Below are 17,348 nucleotides of genomic sequence, written 5' to 3' on the forward strand. Positions count from 1 at the left end.
CTAATTGCAACTCACTTTGCGAGCCATTCTCAATCACTGGAGGGTAAGCAGGGGTCTTACTCCTTTTAGGCCTTAGATCCAGCACTGGAGAATCCTTAATGTTTTTAATTTTTAAGTAATCTCTACACCTGACATGGGGCTCAAATCCACAACCCCAAGATCAAGAGTTGCACACTCCACTGACTGAGCCAGCCAGGTGCCTCACGGAGAATCCTTTAATAAGTAATGTTTGCGGGCTGCCTGGGTGGTTCAGTGGGTTAAAGCCTCTGCCTTCGGCTCAGGTCATGATCCCAGGGTTCTGGGATGGAGCCCCGCATGGGGCTCTCTGCTCAGTGGGAAGCCTGCCTCCCCGTCTCTCTCAGCCTGCCTGTCTTTCTCTGCCTGCCTCTCTGCCTACTTGTGATCTCTGTCAAATAAATAAATAAAATAGATAGATAGATAGATAGATAGATAGATAGATAGATAGATAGATGTTTGCTACACCAAACTGGCCTCTGGAGGCCGGGCCTTGTAGCCTGTGCCCCTGCCTTGCCTCTCAGAGCCTCAGGCCATTAAGCCTGGGCACCAATCATGCACACACAGTGATGACAGTCCTATTGTTACAACATCCTTCAGACCATTAGTTATAATATTGCACATTATTACACTATCGCAACACGGGGCAGATCTTGGCACACCAGGCAGGAACGTGATGGTGTGAGATCTTGTTTTAAATGGAGTCCCCAGCTCCAGACATGCAAACAGCTATGGGTCATGAGCAAGAGTAGGAAACTTCTAGGTCTGGGGTTTGGGGTCACAGCATTCCCTTGCACGTTCTCCTCTGGTCCTTGCTCCCTCCCAGTGTTGCAGACTAGCTATATACATTGGGTCAGAATGGTGCCCCTTGCCTAGGGCTGAGGACTGAGCAAGTTGATCTGTGTAAAATGCTTAGTCCAGTGCCTGGCACACAGCAAGGTATGGGGAAAGCAGCAGCCCTGGGTATTACTATCATTGTCACCAGCTACTGCGGGAGTGCGGAATGCTGGGGGACTGTGCCCGATACCAAGTGTAAGCCTCATGGCCCTAGGCTACAGGGAAGAAAACAGAAAGGTGAGCAGAGGGGAAACATGGGATTCTCATCCATGAAGACTAGTCACTTCTAGCACAGATTAGATCAGGAATGCCAAACACTACTTTCCCTGGGGGAAGGTGAGGCCAATTTACAGAGAGCAAGTGACCTCAAGGCCTGAATGACTCCATTCCTAGGAGACTCCTAAAGAGCAAGAGACATACTGTGAAATTTGAATCTAGCCCAGACAGGTCATTTCTGCCTCCTGGAAGGGTTCTATCAGAGCCTGGCAGAGGCCCCCGATGCAATGGCAAGCTGCCACTGGACATACCCAGATGTCGCCTCTCTGGGACAGGAGCGTAGCCAGACCCCTCCAAGGACCCCTCCAAGGACCTTGTCCATGGAGGCAGCCCCTTTGGTCTCCTCTCACTAAGATGGGAACCCAATGCTGCTCACTCTTTGAACTGCTTCACATGGGATTTCCCCCACAGAGACCAAGCAACTAAGAAGGGAATGCCTAATGCTGCCTCGGCAGGAAACAGAAGGCCTTTATCAAAAATTCTCCCAGCTGATAGCTCCACTCCTTCTTCATTTGACAGCATAGTTTTGCTTGTTTTTTTTTTTTTTAAGATTTTTTTAATTTATTTGACAGACAGAGATCACAAGTAGGCAGAGAGGCAGGCAGAGAGAGGGGGCAGCAGGCTCCCCGCTGAACAGAGAGCCCGACCCGGGGCTTGATCCCAGGACCCTGAGACCATGACCCGAGCCAAAAGCAGAGGCTTAACCCACTGAGCCACCCAGTTGCCCCAGTTTTGCCTGTTCTTAAACAAGGAAGGAATAAATGGCGTATGATGGTAAATTAAATATATATATATATTCTCCCAGCCAAGTGTGCCTCGCCCCTTGGTTTTCTGCACTCCTCAGTCTCTGAGTAATAAAAGGAACCAGTACATAAAATGGGGAAATCAGGCAGGAATGAACAAGACTGGCTATCAGTCCATAATTGTTGAAGCTGGATGATGGGCATGGGCTGGGGGTGGGGGGCGTGTTCTCATTCTATTTTCTCTGACATTTATTTCTGATATACATTTTCTTATGTTCTATTTTGTATGTGAAAGTTTTTCATAATAAACAATGTTTCTTGAAAGAATCTGTGAATAACCCAAAGCCCAGGAGGCTAAGGGCCATCTTCTTGATCTCTTACCAGAAATTCCCCCTAAATCAGATGAAATCTGAGTGTATCCAGCAAGGAAAATAGGGTGAGGGCACAGCACTGGTCTGGCTTTGGTAGGTCATCAAACAAGGTCCATGTTTCTCACGGGGAGAAAAGCTGTGGTGGCTCTTGGGTTTTGAGGAAAATGTTTCAGCGGGAGAGAGAAGGTGAAGAGGGTACTCTGACTGAGTCCGCCCTAACCCACTGGGACTTGGGACGGCGCTGGGCCTCTGGCCCCACCCCAGCCTTTTCCCTGAGGTGAAGTGTGTTCTCCCAAGCCTCCAAGGATAGGTGGCTGGGCCTCACACTGGGGGCAGACGTCCTCTCTCCCTTCCTGGGGTTCCGGCCTCCATATGGTCCAGGTCATGGTGATGGGGGTAACCTATCTGTATCACCCTCCTATGCACCCCCTCCTGCGGCTGAAAGCCATACTCCAAACCCAGGATTTCTGAAATCGGAAACATTGTATCAACTATCCCAAGACATCTCCCGGCCACAGGCCTCATTACTCTGGCCAATTCCCAACCCTGCTTGAAGTTGGCATTTTAGAGGCCTTTGGTTGACAAGAGCCCAAACAGGCCTGCTGTTTCAGGCCAGATTAGGGCTCCTGGGCAGCATCAGGTGAAAAGTGCCTCGTAGGTCCCTGAATGATTCCTACGTACCTTACCGAAAGGTGTCTCCCACATGGCTGGTCACTGTTTGAAATTCCACCAGCAAAGTAGTATCCTTTGGGACTATACATTGCTTTCTTGAGATAATCTTTTCCAAAGCTACCCTGGGAAAGTCACACATTAAAACTATACTGGTGTATGAACTGTTTACTGACCCGGGTATCTGAGAGGAAGGGAGAGCACAGAGGGCTGGCTAAGAGCAAGGGTGACAAGGAGTGGTCCAGACAGCTTGGGTAGGGACCTCTCCTAGTTTCAGGGTGCAGGCTGTTGGGTTCAGAGTGAGGGTTGAAAAGATGTTTAGGGACACCTGGGTCGGTAAGTGTCTGCCTTCAGCCCAGGTCATGATCCCAGGGTCCTGGGATTGGGCCCTTCCCCCTCTCCCACTCCCCCTGCTTCTTGTGTTCCCTCTCTCACCGTTTCTCTCTGTCAAATAAATAAATAAAATTTTAAGGAAAAGTTTAGAGGGAAAGGGACAGGTCACTCAAGGTAGAGGTCACTGAAGCCACCTACAAAGCAAGGCTGTAGCAGCCAAAGCAGGGTCGAGAACCTACCAGCTGACAGTTTGGGGGTACCTCCCCAGGAGCTAGCCTTTGTCTCTTGCAGAGCACAGGAATGGAAGTGGCTCCTGGGGTTCCAGAGATGGCTGCCTGGAAAAAAACACCCATGAAGATATTCGCCAATCCATCTGGCTGCCGGAGAGGCACCCCAACCCTCACCCTGCACAGCTGCCCCAGTGGGTGTGCCTCCTTTCCCACCCGCCAGTGACTCAGTGCACAGGACAACGGAGGCTGGGAGGGGAGGCTGTAGGATCTGCATCTGCCTTGTAAGCTTGTAGCCAAGCGCTCCAGCCCCTCCATGTTTATAATAGCATGTACCCAACCCTTAATAAATGCCAGGAACCATTCTAAGATTGGTGTAGATAAAATCATTTAATCCTCACCACACTGGAAGATCTATTTTCTTACACATAGAAGTTTTAGTATTTCATCCCCATTTTACAGCTGAGGAAACAGAGGCACAGAGAGGTTAATCAAGAGCGCAGAGGGACAGAGCACAGAGTGAGTGAAAGTTAAGAGTGGGGTACAGGCCCACCCTACACTACAGAGCAGCACCCTGACTCACTGGGCACTCTGCCTCTGCTACCCTCGTATCTACCAGGCGGCACAGGGGAGAGGTAGGGGGAGTTGTCGGTGTTCACCGACTCTGGGTCAGGCACTTGACAAACACTTGTGTGCTTCAATCTCAGAAGAACCCAGTGGAGATGCGCCATGATACTCACTGCCCATGTGCAGAAGCAAGACCAGAGAAGTCTGACCATCTGCCAAGGCCACACAGCCCAGGAAGGGGTGGAGCTGAAATCCAAACCTTGGTCTGAGCTCTGCCTGGCAGGCCTCTCCTCCCCAAATACGCCCTCCTCCCAGCTAAAGAGCATAGAGACCAGAAGGGAAGGAAAGGAAGATGGGGGTGAGGAGGCTGGAGAAAGGCTTCAGAGGCAGTCCTTAGCCCAGCAGCTTACATTCCCCAAGGTCCAGGAGAATGTCTGGACCTCCTCCACCTCTTGAGGGACCACAAGCAGCCATGTCCCTGGAGATGGACCACCCTGATGCTCCTAGAGCAATGGCTGGGCTTTTGGGGTCTGGAGCAAGGTCCTGTGGAGGTCCGCCCTGCCCCACCACTGCCGCTGCACATCTGCTAGCCACCCAGCACAAGGGCAGGATGGGGGGCATTGCCAACCAGTGGTACTTCTTGATCTGTGGACTCAGACAAATGGGTATACAGCCTGGATGGGCATACCTCACCTCCTCCAGAGAATAAAGGTGATAATCCAGATTGCAGGGTAGGCAAGGTCTGTAGCACATGGAGAGGGCATGAGCTGGGACAGAAATGTGGCCTGAGGCCCCCTGGCTCCCCTCTGACCCAGGCTCCACCAGCCCCACAAAAGGGACAAGGCAGGAAGACAGCACAGTCCGTGCTTGGGCTGGATGTCCTCTGGGAAAGGGAGCAGATTCCCAGCACAGAGGACCCAGAGGCTTCACTGGAGCAGGCGCCGCCTGTAGACCACTGTCAGGAACAAGGCCAGGAACACCCCAGTAGCAGCTGCCCTGAGCCACGGAGCCCAGGTGCTGACCTGGATGTAATCCTCCTCCTCCAGGGGCTCCGGGGTGGCACGCGGCCCAGGATTACCCTCCAGCAGGTCAACGCTGGGGTCCTGGGTCACTTGGATCCTAATGGAATCTACCGACTGGTACTCGTTCTCCTCTGGGGCATTGTCAGGCCCCGCGTCCAACGACTTGCTGTAGCTGAGGGCCAGGTCCGCAGAGCAGCCCGAGAATGGCTCACTGTCTACCCGGGAGGCCAGACAGCCTGGCTTGCTCAGCTCCAACTCGGACTCCCAGCCAGAAGAGCTGGGGTTTGGTTCGGGCAAGCTGTCTCTGGTGGAGATGGTGGGCCCTGGAGCTCCTGCAGTCTCCTGGGAAAGAAAGGAGCGGCTGAAAGGGACTGGGGATGGCAGGGAGACAGCCAAGTTGCATGACCCCATTTCTAGCCAGGCCATGAACTAGCATTCCAACCCTCCAATTCCCAGCCCAAAGTCCAGAAAGGAAGCCGCCCCCTCTTGGAGACTCAACCCACTGATGGTACGGGAGGCCAGTGGGGGATTCAGGGACCAAGGCTCTGCTGGCTGGGGTACCAGTGGTGACTTCCTCCAATGTACCCCTCTTGCTACTCACTGGCCTGCCTGTAAGTTCACCCCCACCCTCCTGGAGCCCTTGGTCGCTATGGCCCCATCCCACTCTGATGTTCTGCCTGGGTGGAGGGCCATGGAGCAGCCACAGCATCAGAGCCCTGCCATGGGCCTAAAGGGTCCCCTGGACTTGGTTGCTCCAGGCAGACAGCAGCTACAGGGCTGCAAGGGCTTGCCCCAGCCATGAAGCAGGGGGGCGGGGGAGGGGCACTGCTGCATCAGTGTGGCTACCTCCAGCATGTTAGTCCCATCTGAGACTGCAGTCAGTAAGGACTGGCTCGTGGTGGGGCAGACTGGATATTCCAGTGGTAAGGAGCAGGGCACTGAGGCAGGCAGGCCGCCCCGTGCTGCCCCTCATTGTTCAGTCTGCAACACACACTACTGAGCTCCATGGGTAGCTGCAAGCTCTAAATGGGCTAATGCACATGATCAGGGGGATGGCCATCATGCCCAACTGTCCCAAGGCATCTGCACTCAGGGGCTTGAAGGATTATTATTACTCTAAAGGGTGTATGTGGGGTCTGGAAGATGCTAGATCTCAGCTAGCCCTACAACCTCGAGGAGCAGCACTGGGATATCCCAGGCTAGAGACGGACTGGGGACTGGAAAGCATCCGAGGACAGGGCTAGAGGGAAAAGCCTGGATCACTGCTGGACAGCGCAAAGACTCACCCCTGAGGGTGTGTGGCTCCTGATGGTGGGCACAGTGCTGGCGGGCACCTTGCTGGGCACCATGCTTGTGGACATCCTGGGCTCGGGCACCAAGCCTGTAGGCACTCTGGGTGCTGCTGTCCCAGCACGCACTGAGTTGATGGGTAGTTTGGACGGTGGCAGACTGGTGAGCACATTAGTGGCTACTGCCCCTGAGGGTTTTGAGCTGGCAGGCAACTTGGAAGGCACTGCTCTGTCAAGTGCTGAGCTGGCAGGAACCCTGGAGGACGCAATGCTGGTGGTCAGTGAGCTTGTGGACACCCCAGGCCCCGTGGAGCAGACGCCGGCCTCACGGTGGTCACCAGCGCCCCCCGCACAGCCCAAGCCCATGGACGAGGAGGAGGTGCCAGCAGATGGCGCTGACGCGGAGGGTGCAGGCAAACGGCTCGCCCTGTGGGTGGAACGGCTCAGGGGCTGGAAGGAGACAGATGGAGACACAGGCCCACGGGATGAGGGGAGGCTGGAGGCCGTGCCTGCAGGGGGCAAAATAAAAGGGGAGACACAAATCACAGGACCGTTACTCTAAAATCACAGACACCCTGGGATCAGAAGGCTGAAGAGCCACTGTGCCCTAGCTCAAGTCCCTACTGCCTCCAAGCCCCCCAACTTCTTACCCAGGGAATCTCCACAGTCCCTTTGGTCACTGTGCCCAGGCCCGGGTCCTTGGTCCTATATATCCTTAGTCCTTGACCTAAAGCCGAGTCTTCTAAGAGTGAAATGGTCCCTCTCCCTAAAAGCATCTAGGAGCTTAAAGATCACTCATTATCCTCTGCTCTTTCTTCTCCTGCCTGGGACACCCTCCTTTCCTCCTGTGTCTGCTCCTTCTCTTGGGGGAAATTCTGGATGCTCCTCCCTCTGCCACCTTCCTCTCCCCGCCCATAGGAGCAATTCTGGACCAGGCAGAAGAGCTCCCAGCAGTCACAGGGCACCAGAGGCCCAGTGAGCCCCCAGTGTGCGCAAATCTCCCAGGAGACCTATGGACTCCGGGGCAAAGGGTGCAGGGACCAAGCCACCCCTGACACGAGGGCTTAAACTGGGACAAGCAGGAGGAAGCAGGTGGTGACAGTCCACAAAGGCTTTCCCTGTGGAACTCTGAGAACACACATGCCAGGCCCTACAGCTGACAAAGGCCAGGAGTCATTCTGATGTACCACCTGACCCTCTCCAATCTAACACACAAGAGAATCTTGTGGGACCTGTATCCGTGCAGGTACTGAAAACTAAGTGCCCTTTGCCTCTCTGGTCCACATCAGCGTTTCCTGAAAGGTGTTTTATGGCAAGCTGACATTGCAAAGTATAAACAGGTGCTGGGGGAAGAATTCTAGGGTGGCAGGAGTGTAGGCCACTAAAGTGGCTTCTCTGAGCCTCTAACTGTTCATGTGCCTTGTGGCTGTCCCAGGGGCACCAAACGCGGGGCAGGCCATAATGTTCCATGGAATGCAGTTTGGGAAATAATGATCTAGAGAAATGCCAGCCTGGGAGGTCAGAGTGGACGTCTTCTATATTCCCAAGAGGGAGCGCTGAGATCTGGTTTGGGGGTCCAGGCCCTTACCTGATGAAAATCTTACTTTCTCTGGGGACTGAGAAGTTTTAGTGATTCCCTGGGAGCTAGATCCCCATTTGGGGTAGGGCAGTGCCCACGGGCTCCCCTGCCAGTAGGTGGCCCAGGCCTTCTGCAATGTCCTCCAGGTCCTGGAGAACCCCTGCAGAGTCAGTCCTCTTGGTAGAGTCCCAAAATAGCCCTAATCCTCTTCCCTTACCTGTACCCACACCCTCTGCAATATGACTGTCAGTCCTCTCATCCAGGGATGGAGTCTATTTCCTGACTCCTTGACTCTGCGCTGGCCTCCATGACCTGCTTTGGCTCACAGAATGAGGCAGGATGAAACTGCCAGGGTGAGTCTTTGCCCAGGAGCCTGCTCTCTCAGAATTCTGCTCAGCTGCCATGAAACAGACTTGTCTGGTGAAGGACGAGGACTAGCTGAAGAGAACCAAGGTGCCCCAGCAGAGCGTACGTGTGTTTGGGCATCAACGTGTATACAAGAGGGAATTCAGCTGAGACCTGAAGAACTACCCTGAACCAGCCCAAATTGCTCACCCACAGAATCATGAGCTAAATCGTTATATTTTAAGCTACTAAATGTTGGAACAGTTTGCTACACAGAAAATATGGATATGCCCTCTAAGGAACTGAGTTGCTCCCTAAGGTAAACTCCCTTTATTCCCCCCCTTGCCTCCTGTCCAAGGGGGGCAACTCTAAGTCTTCACCCTCACTGGGAGGTTGGAGAGGCCCCAGAACTCCAGATTCCACACATACCTGGTGTGTGGGCACCGCCTAGTTCTGTGTCCTGCTCTTGATGTCCACTGAAGGTCAGAGGGTTGAAGGCCGCCATGTCAGAGGAGGTTTCCAGGGGGCCAGCGGGCCTCCTCAGGACATCCCCAGAATGGGGCATCGGTGGGACTTTCTTTGAACTCTGCAAGAGGGAAAATATAAATGAGGCAATTGCTTTTCCCAGGAGTAGGCATCTCCTACAGGTCTCAGCCCATAGCACGGAGTACAGAAACTGAGGAAGCCCCTAGCCCAGGCTTTGGTCATTGCCAGACCCTGTCTACAGGAACCTACCTCACCAAAAACACACACTGTCCCATGGGGAGTCTCTATTCATCTGCCTTGCCCTGTAAAAGGTTCCCCTCTCTGATACTATTGCACATACCCCTTTCTTGGACTTCAAGTTCATGGTCTGACATCTCCTGGACATCCCAACAGAATCAGCCATTTCTGCTCTGAATCAGCTTTACTGGCAATAAGTACTCCAACCACCCCATTACCTCCTGCTTCCCCAGTACCCCTCCACTGTTCATTCCCTGGTCCCTCGATATAGCTCACCTCGTCACACAAACCACTGCAAAGACCACAAAACTGTGGCTTCACCGCTGGCTGGTAAGAGGATTGAGCACTACCACAGGGTGAAGCCCAGCTTAGCAGTCTGAAAGCTGGTTTGGAGCCTACCTCCACCGAGGGAGCCCTGAGGTTCCGAGCAGAGATTAGACATGGTTTGTGGTTGGGAGAGAAGAGAGCTTCTAGAAGCTGGAAAGATAGGAACACAAAAGCAGGAGGCCCAAAGTAGACTGTGAGGACACACCTCTTCCGGGGACTCTGCTGGCTGGGTGTCCTGGACTGGCAAGGGGAAACTTGGCTCCTCTTCTCTGTAGCCGTTGTGGGGGGCCCTGGGGGCCACAGCAGGTTTAGAGGACCGTGGAACCTCAGCAGGAACTAACTGTGGCTCCACTGGGGCTGGAGGCCGGTTCCGGACCCCTGGAGGCAAAGACAGAGTGATGTCACGGGGGAATCATGGATGCTCCCAATGACAGAAAAGGCCTGCATGCTCCTGGACCCCCAGGTCAATGACTATCAGCCGCCACCTCCAACTCCCAAAGCTGTCCTGATGTAGGGTGTACTTAGAAGAGACAAGACTCATTGAGTGGGAGGCAGTAGCGGGAGGGAGAGAGGAAGGTAGGGAGGACAAAAAACAGGAGAGGTAGAAGGAGTAGGGTGGGAGAGGTTGGGGGGGCCATGGGGGGCACTCCACAAGCCTCCCACAACCCAGACTGGGTCAGCGGTCACCACTTCTCTCTCCCCTGTCATTCTGGAACCCAGTGGCTTTCTCCTCCTCTTTGTTGGTGGTTGTCCCCCTTAACTGGCCCCTCAGAAAGAAGGATGGAAGGGAGAGAGAGGGAGGGAGGGAAAGAAAAAAAAGAAAAGCAAACAGGAGGCTCTTCTAAGGCTGTAAATCTGGTCAGGGTCTCAGGAGTTGTCTCTAGTCTAAAACATAAATAGGGCTGGCTTGAATTTTCTTCCTGTTATGACCCCTCCGACCTGACCTCACCAGACCCCTCTGGCCACTTGGCCCGGAAGGGTAACTCTGCGGCTGGGGTGGAGGACTGAGAAGACTCCAGGGGAAGCAAGGGGGAGAGGAAGAGATGAGGGAAAGGAAGGAAGGAAACCATGAGGAAGAAAGAGGAGACAGTGACGGGGGAAGGGAAGAGTAGAGTAGAGGGGAGAGAAGGCCGTCAGCTGAACGAGAGACAAGAGGAAGTGAGAAAGAGGAGGGAAGCAAATGTCACAGCCACAAAAATTAGAGGAAGTCCCATCTGGTGAGCACATGGGAGGTGTCCAGTCCCACATCCATCATCTCGTGGTACCAACCACAGTCCTACAATGTAGATGTCTGGCCGTGAGTCCCATTTTACAGAGGGGAAGACTGAGGTTTAGAGAAATTAAGGGACTTGGCCGAAGGGACATGGCTAACAAGAAGCTAAGCTGTGATCTACACCCAGGTTTGTCTAACGCGTAAGAGTCATGGGAGGGAAAGTGACAGAGGGAGGCAGGAGTACAGAGGGGAGGGGAGAGGCTGAATGGAGGCCAAGGGAACTAACAGGGGCTCCACAAGGAGGGCCACAGCAGGAAGCTCACCGGGCAGGTTGCTGTGGTAGATGCGAGCCACTTCGTCAGCAAGATCCACCAGCTCACAGGCCCTTAGTGCACTGATGAGGGACTCCACCCAGCCGATCCGCCGCCGAAGGCTGTTGAAGAGCTCCCAGAGGGTGCCCTGGTTCCCAGAGAGCTGGCAAGAGGCCCGCAGTCGGTCCTGGAAGACACAGCCAGCTTCCCTGCTCAAGCCAGGGGGCCCTGGCCCCTTCCCCACTCAGGAGGGGACAGTTGCAGAGAGAGGCTCCAAGTAGCCCCAAGAGCAAGGCAGCCATCTGAAACTCGGTCAGAGCCCAGGACAAGGCCAGTGTTTGGGCCCAAGTTTAAAGGCAGTTACCAGGAAACAGGCTCTTACTGTGTGCCAGGCCCTGTGCTCAGGATGCTGAGAGCTACTGTCCCGACTCTACTGGTGAGGAAACAAGCTTAGCAGAAATAAGGTAACAAAGATCCTACGGACAGATCCTAGTTAGTCCTTCACCAAAGCCTGGGGTTTGCTCAGGTAGCCCCGAAGGCAAAAAGAAAGGGTTTGGATTAACAGCAGAGGAAAGGTACAGAGGAAACAGAAGACGAAAAGGAGGTAAAGGGACAGAGAGAGGAAGCCAATGCTAAGAATCAGGAGGCTGGGATGCTGGGAGACTCTGATAAGGAGTCTCAGGGCAGAGGAGGTTTTATGGGCACTGAATTCCCACATGCAGACGGGCAAACAGAGAGCAGAAACGAAGACCCATAGGAAACATATCCTGCAGAACTAGTCAGGAGGCACCCCCTATGCCCCCTAATTCAAGGGAGGGGGCCCGAATCCCAACAGCCACAGGCCCGCACCACCATCAGCACAGCCGCGTGGTGGCAGCAGAGAGCCGGAGCCACTGGGAGCAGCTAGAACTGGGAGGCGGCCAGCCCTACTTCACTTGGGGCTACAGCCAGTTCTGAGAGGCTAGGGCAGCCTAGCTCCCGCGAGCTGTCAAAACTGAGCCCTGGGCTCCCTGTCAGGACAGGGTCCCGTGATAAGGTGAATGGAGTAAACACGGAGCAGGAACAATGACAAGAGACGACGTCAAGGAAAGTCTCAAGGGGAGCACGTGAGGGGACCGAAGCCCAGACATCTTAGGCAGCCAGCACCCTACTTTTTTTTTAGCACTACACCGTATGGACGCAAGAGGGAGCTCAGCTACGTGGGAAAAGGCCAGCCTGAACCACACTTCATTCTGCAAGTTAGAGAAGCGTCAAGGTCAAGAAGCAGGATGCAGATGGAAAAGGAAGGAGTTGGCCCTGGCTTTGGCGGAAAGCTCCGAGCCCCATGCCCCTGCACCGAGTCAGTCATAATCCCATGCCCCCAGCTCACCTGGTCACTTGTGGTGAGGCAGGACAGGTAAGGCAGTATCTCCAGAACATGAATGCGGTCGACAAAACTGCTGTAATGGTAGCGGATATACTCGTAAGTCTTTTCCTCCGCAAACGTCATCGCTGTCTAGGTTCTGAAGTGATGGCGGGTTCTGGCCCATAAAAGGACAGATGGGGGCGGGGGGGGGGTAAAAAGGCTGGAAAAGAAAGCACACCACGTATGGTAACAGAGTTGGGAATGGGGTGGGACAAAAGGCAATGATTCCTTTCTTTCTCAATTCTCTGGAGTGCTTGCTTCTTTCTTTAATCGTCTAATTTTATGACTGCCTGAGTCCCAGACGCCCTCAAGAAATTTGCTTAAAAACGAATTGATGACCGGGGCGCCTGGGTGGCTCAGTGGGTCAAAGCCTCTGCTTTCAGCTCAGGTCATGGTCCCAGGGTCCTGGGATCAAGCCCTGCATCCAGCTCTCTGCTCAGCGGGGAGCCTGCCTCCCCCCACCACCTCTGCCTGCCTCTCTGCCTACTTGTGATCTCTGTCAAATAAATAAATAAATAAAATATTTTTTAGGGACGCCTGGGTGGCTCAGTTGGTTAAGCAGCTGCCTTCGGCTCAGGTCATGATTCCAGCGTCCTGGGATCGAGTCCCACATCGGGCTCCTTGCTCGGCAGGGAGCCTGCTTCTCTCTCTGCCTCTGCCTGCCATTCTGTCTGCCTGTGCTTGCTCTCTCCCCCTCTCTCTCTCTGATAAATAAATAAAATCTTTAAAAAAATATATTTTTTAAAAATGAATTGATGACCAAAAGAAATCAGATCCAGCTCTAGGCCCCATTTCTTCCCTGCAGGCTGGTCAGTGTTGGGGAGGGCTCTGGCTCCCTGCCATTGTTCCAAGGTCTGTTTGTGCCCCTAGCTGCTGACAGCAAGTGGGCTCCACCAAGAAGTGCTGCTTCCCTGGTGTGTACCAGGAAAAAAAAAAAAAAGAAAATCCCAAAATAATAAGATCATCCTACTTTAAATGTGAAGAAAACAAAGTACCAAGAAATTAAGGGGCTTGCTAGTTAGTGGAAGAGCAAAAAACAGAAGTCTTCAGCCTCCAGGATCAGGTTCTTTCTAGAACATGACTGCAAGCCCACCATTAAGGCTTGTTGCATACATGTTCTTAGGGTAGGAGGCTGGTTCCACTCACTGTGTGATCTGGGGCAAATTACCAGTCCTTTGCAGGTTTCTCTTCACCCCTAAAATGGCTTAGAGAGCTTGTTTTGACAACACAATAGTTCAACCACATAAGGTTCACATTTAGAAGTGCCTCAATTACTAGCAATTGCTACTAGTTGCTTAGGTAGCACTTACCACAATTTGCAATTATAGATGGGGTTGTCTGTGAGTTTCTTACCTGCCTCCCCCCTCAGGGAGAGCTGCAGGGAATAAAAGGGACAAGATCTCTGCCATCATCCAATTTATATTCTATTGGGGTGGGACAGATAACAAATGAGTAAACATATACATAAATAAGAATTCCAGACATTAATCATGGAAAATAAAGCAGGGTAATGAGACAGAACCCCTGGAGAAAGGTATGTTGCATGGATGGAGGTGGTCAGGGAAGTCTTTCTGAATCCCTGACATTTGAGCTGAGGCCTTCTGGGCTGTAACAAGATCAGCTCTGGGGGTGGGGGTTGGAGGGCGGCACAGCAAATTAGAAGTCCTAAGGCGTAAATGAGCTTGGCATGTTTGAAGAACAGAAAACGGGTCTGAGAGGTCCAGGTTTAGAAAGCTAGGGGGAGGGGCAGAGATCAAGATCAAGGAGGTTAGGAGAGGTGGTTCATGTGGGGTGTTGCAGGAAAGGACTTTGGGGGTTACTTTGGGGGGGGGGGTTTGGAGTGAGATGGGAGGCCATCAGGGGGTTCTGAGCAGGGAAGGGAGAGGACTTAACTTTTGTTAAAGACCTCCCTGGTAGTTGTGAAAACCTGGACTGTGGAGGGACCAGGATGGAAGCAGGGAGATAAATCAGGAGGCTAAAGGAAGGGGCCACAGGATGGGGATGGCGAGAATGCTGCCCTGGGAGGTGGTGAGAGGTGCTTGGGTTCCTGGTGTGCTGCGGATGTGGGAAGTGAGGAAGAGAGAAGAATCAAGGATGCTCAGGTGTTGGTGGATGGAGGGTGCCATTCAGGCAGGCTAGGGAATCTGGTGGAGAAGCTGTGGTACAGAGAGGTCTCCAAAGCTCCATTTTGAACAAGTGAAGCTTAAGATGCTGGAACATGTCCAAGTAGGTTTTGTAGGAAGGAAGGGGTCAGAAGACAGAGGGTCAGGCTGGAGCAAACACATAGGTGCCTGGCATGGGCAGACTCTAGGCCTCATAGCCTCATGTTACATGCCTTGCTTTGTTAGCCACCAGGGGCGACATTCCTGCTGGTTAATGTGTTAATGACAGAGGTCAAGAGGATCAAGGCGATTTGGGGGGGGGGGCTCCTCTGAGCCTTCAGGAGGTGAGCAAAGAACAACTCTAAGGTGGCCAAATGATCCTTTCTCCTTCTCTTCCATGGCATCCAGAGAGGTACCAGGAGAGAGTCAAGTAATACATTCTTCTGCATCTGAGCCTCAGCCCTTAGGCATAAGAGTTTGGGAAGTATGGGGACTCCTGGGTGGCTCAGTTGGTGAAGCATCTCCCTTCAACTCAGGTCATGATCCCAGGGTCCTGGGATCGAGTCTGGAATCAGGCTCCTTGCTTGGCCAGTTCTCCCTCTGCCTGCCGCTCCCCCTGCTCTCTCCCTCTGACAAATAAATAAAACCTTTTAAAAAGGGGGTGGGGTGGGGAGTATGAAGTATAACGTGCTCCAACCAAAAAGAAAGGAAGCCCATATTTGTTCACATTTATTCACCGTTCCACTATAGGCGGGCCCATCCTAAGTTTCTTTCATTTAGGAGAGGAGAAATGATGCCAGGTTGCACAAGCAGACCAGTGGCCCTGTCAGGATTTGAACCCAGGACCTGCTGCCTCTTTGCAGCTCACCATAACACCTTGCAGAATATAGGCCCTGCTGCAGCAAGTGAGACTCACAGCCGCAGAGGGACCGAGGGCACGGCTTGTGTGAGGGGAGTTGTGGGAGGGTGTGCCCCTGAGGCTGAAACATTTAGTCCCTTCTCTTTAAAGAACTGTAAATCGTTCAGACAAGCCCGAGTGCATTCCCTCTATAGCAGTCACGGTTCTCAGGCTGTTGACTGTACTTCCAAAAGTTTTTGCGACTCCACAGCATGCGCACGAGAACGTCGATTTTTTTGTTTTTGTTTTTGTTTTTGTTTTCCCAGCATCTCCTTCCGGTCTCAGAGAAGGGCAGACCGACGCTGCGAGGAGAGCTGTCTCCCTGAACGCCCCGGAGGCTCTGAGAGCGTCCAGGAAAGAAATAACAACCGGCCGAGAGGGGCGAGGCCTCACCGACTGGGCTCTGATTGCTGGATGGGACCGGGACCAGGCTCGCTGAGGGAGGGAGGCTGTTCTGAGCAGCTGTCACCCCCGAGAACTGTCATGGCTCCGGGGAGGACGGCGGCCCCAGACTTGTAGGCGCGGCCCCGGCTCCGGGAGGTTGGCGCGCCCGGGCCAGGCCTCGCCCCGGAGTCACCCTCGGCCTGCGTGGAGGCTGCAGGAGCTCCGCAACCGGCGCCTGCCTTCTTCCCGCCCAACTTCCCCTCCAGTCCGGGCAGACGCCCCGCGCCACCCCCGGGGCTGGCTGAGGCTCGTGGAGTCCTCGCTGCGGCGAACTGCTCGTGGGCTCTTCCCCAGCCCCACGCACCCAGTGGCGTCCCTGACCCCCGAGCGCCCGGGCGGACTCCGAGTCCCACTCGGCTCTTGACGCCGCTGGCCACCTCCCCGAACGGGATCCGCGAGCCCTGAGCCGACGGGACAGAGGGGCCAGGAAGGCTAACTTACCTCGGGTAGCCACGACTCCGCGACCCGCCGACCTCCGCGGACACTCCGGAACCCTCCCTAGCAGGGAAGGGGCGCGGCAGGGAGGGGCGGGACCGCGCGGCCATTGGCCAGACGGCGGGGGCGGGGCTTCTCGGCCCACCAGAGCCAGAGGGCAGTGGGCGGGGGGCGCTTGGCCTTGGCTCCGGGACCTGGACACGCCAGACCGCGCTCCCGGACCGACCTAGGTCCCTGCTGGGGCGTAGAGGATCAGATTATTTTCTTTCCTTGTTTGTCTCGAGCAACGTCCAGGGGAAATCCAGAATCCAAGTGGACGGCCGACCTCGGAGTCAGTGGTCGGCTGGGTCACCGTGCTCCCTACGCTAAGCAATCACTCCTCCCGCCAAGTAATTTGAAGGGGGAGGGTCTTTATGTCATTTGTACCTGGGCACCTAGGACCTGGCACGTAGTTAGTGCTCAATAAATACAGGGTGATACGCGAAGTTCACAGGGCGACTCCTGGGGAAGCAGGATCGCGGTGGGAGGAAGCTGGGTAGGTAAGAGCTGGGCAGGGGCGCCGCGATTGACTTGCCCCGCCTGCTGGGTGTGGGTCTTTAGTGCTGCGTGGGAAGCTTCTCTGCGCAAGGGTCTGAGGCAGGTACTTCCCCACAGTGCCAACTGCCTGGCCCTTCCTCTGCTTGGGGCAGAAGCCAGCAATTACTAAGCCACCACTGTGTTCCAGGTACAGGCTTAAAGTCTTATACCCTAGAATCCACTAAATACTCTCACAATAACCAGGTTGAGGTTTATTTTTCCCGGTTTTAAGAGATATTAAAAGATTCAGAAAATGGCAGTTCTTACTAAACTTAAACATGCCAAGTCTATCACCTAGCCACCACTCTCTTAGCTGTGTGTCCAACTAAAAATGTACAGGATACCTAGTGTTCATAGTGGCTTTGTTCGCAATAGCCAAACTCTGGAAACAACCCAAAGTTTCCCTCAGCAGGAGAATGAAGAGACCAACAGTGGTGCGCTCACATTATGGAATAGTATACAGCAGTGAAAAAGACAATCGATCACTACACATAACATGGATGACTGTCACCAGGATAAATGGGAACCACAGTTAACCAAGTAAAGCACAAAAAATACATCCTGTTTGTTCCTTCAGTGGCGAGCTAAGGCAAGGTTCGAAAATGGGCAAAACTCATCTACATAAATAGAAATTATTCACT

At 53.7% G+C, this 17,348-nt stretch overlaps 1 protein-coding gene across 3 annotated transcripts in view; it reads right to left on the minus strand.

The window, feature by feature from the left end:
* MAVS (mitochondrial antiviral signaling protein) overlaps positions 1–17,348 on the minus strand; it is a 52,915-nt gene that overhangs the window by 9,987 nt on the left and 25,580 nt on the right. For 2 of the 3 annotated variants that reach the window (XM_082744492.1, XM_082744491.1), the window contains exons 3-8: positions 12,217–12,412; positions 10,860–11,034; positions 9,529–9,701; positions 8,703–8,859; positions 6,347–6,858; positions 3,843–5,402 (exon numbers count right to left, since the gene is read on the minus strand). In XM_082744492.1, the coding sequence (XP_082600618.1) occupies positions 4,965–5,402; positions 6,347–6,858; positions 8,703–8,859; positions 9,529–9,701; positions 10,860–11,034; positions 12,217–12,336 (1,575 nt within the window). In that variant the 5' untranslated portion in view covers positions 12,337–12,412 and the 3' untranslated portion in view covers positions 3,843–4,964. Of the gene's footprint in view, positions 1–2,923; positions 3,037–3,483; positions 3,580–3,842; positions 5,403–6,346; positions 6,859–8,702; positions 8,860–9,528; positions 9,702–10,859; positions 11,035–12,216; positions 12,413–16,137; positions 16,231–17,348 lie in introns of those variants that run through there. The other variant, XM_082744490.1, reaches the window with a different exon arrangement.

Source organism: Mustela nivalis (genome assembly GCF_964662115.1).
Source record: "Mustela nivalis genome assembly, chromosome: 8".
Classification (NCBI taxonomy): Eukaryota; Metazoa; Chordata; class Mammalia; order Carnivora; family Mustelidae; genus Mustela; species Mustela nivalis.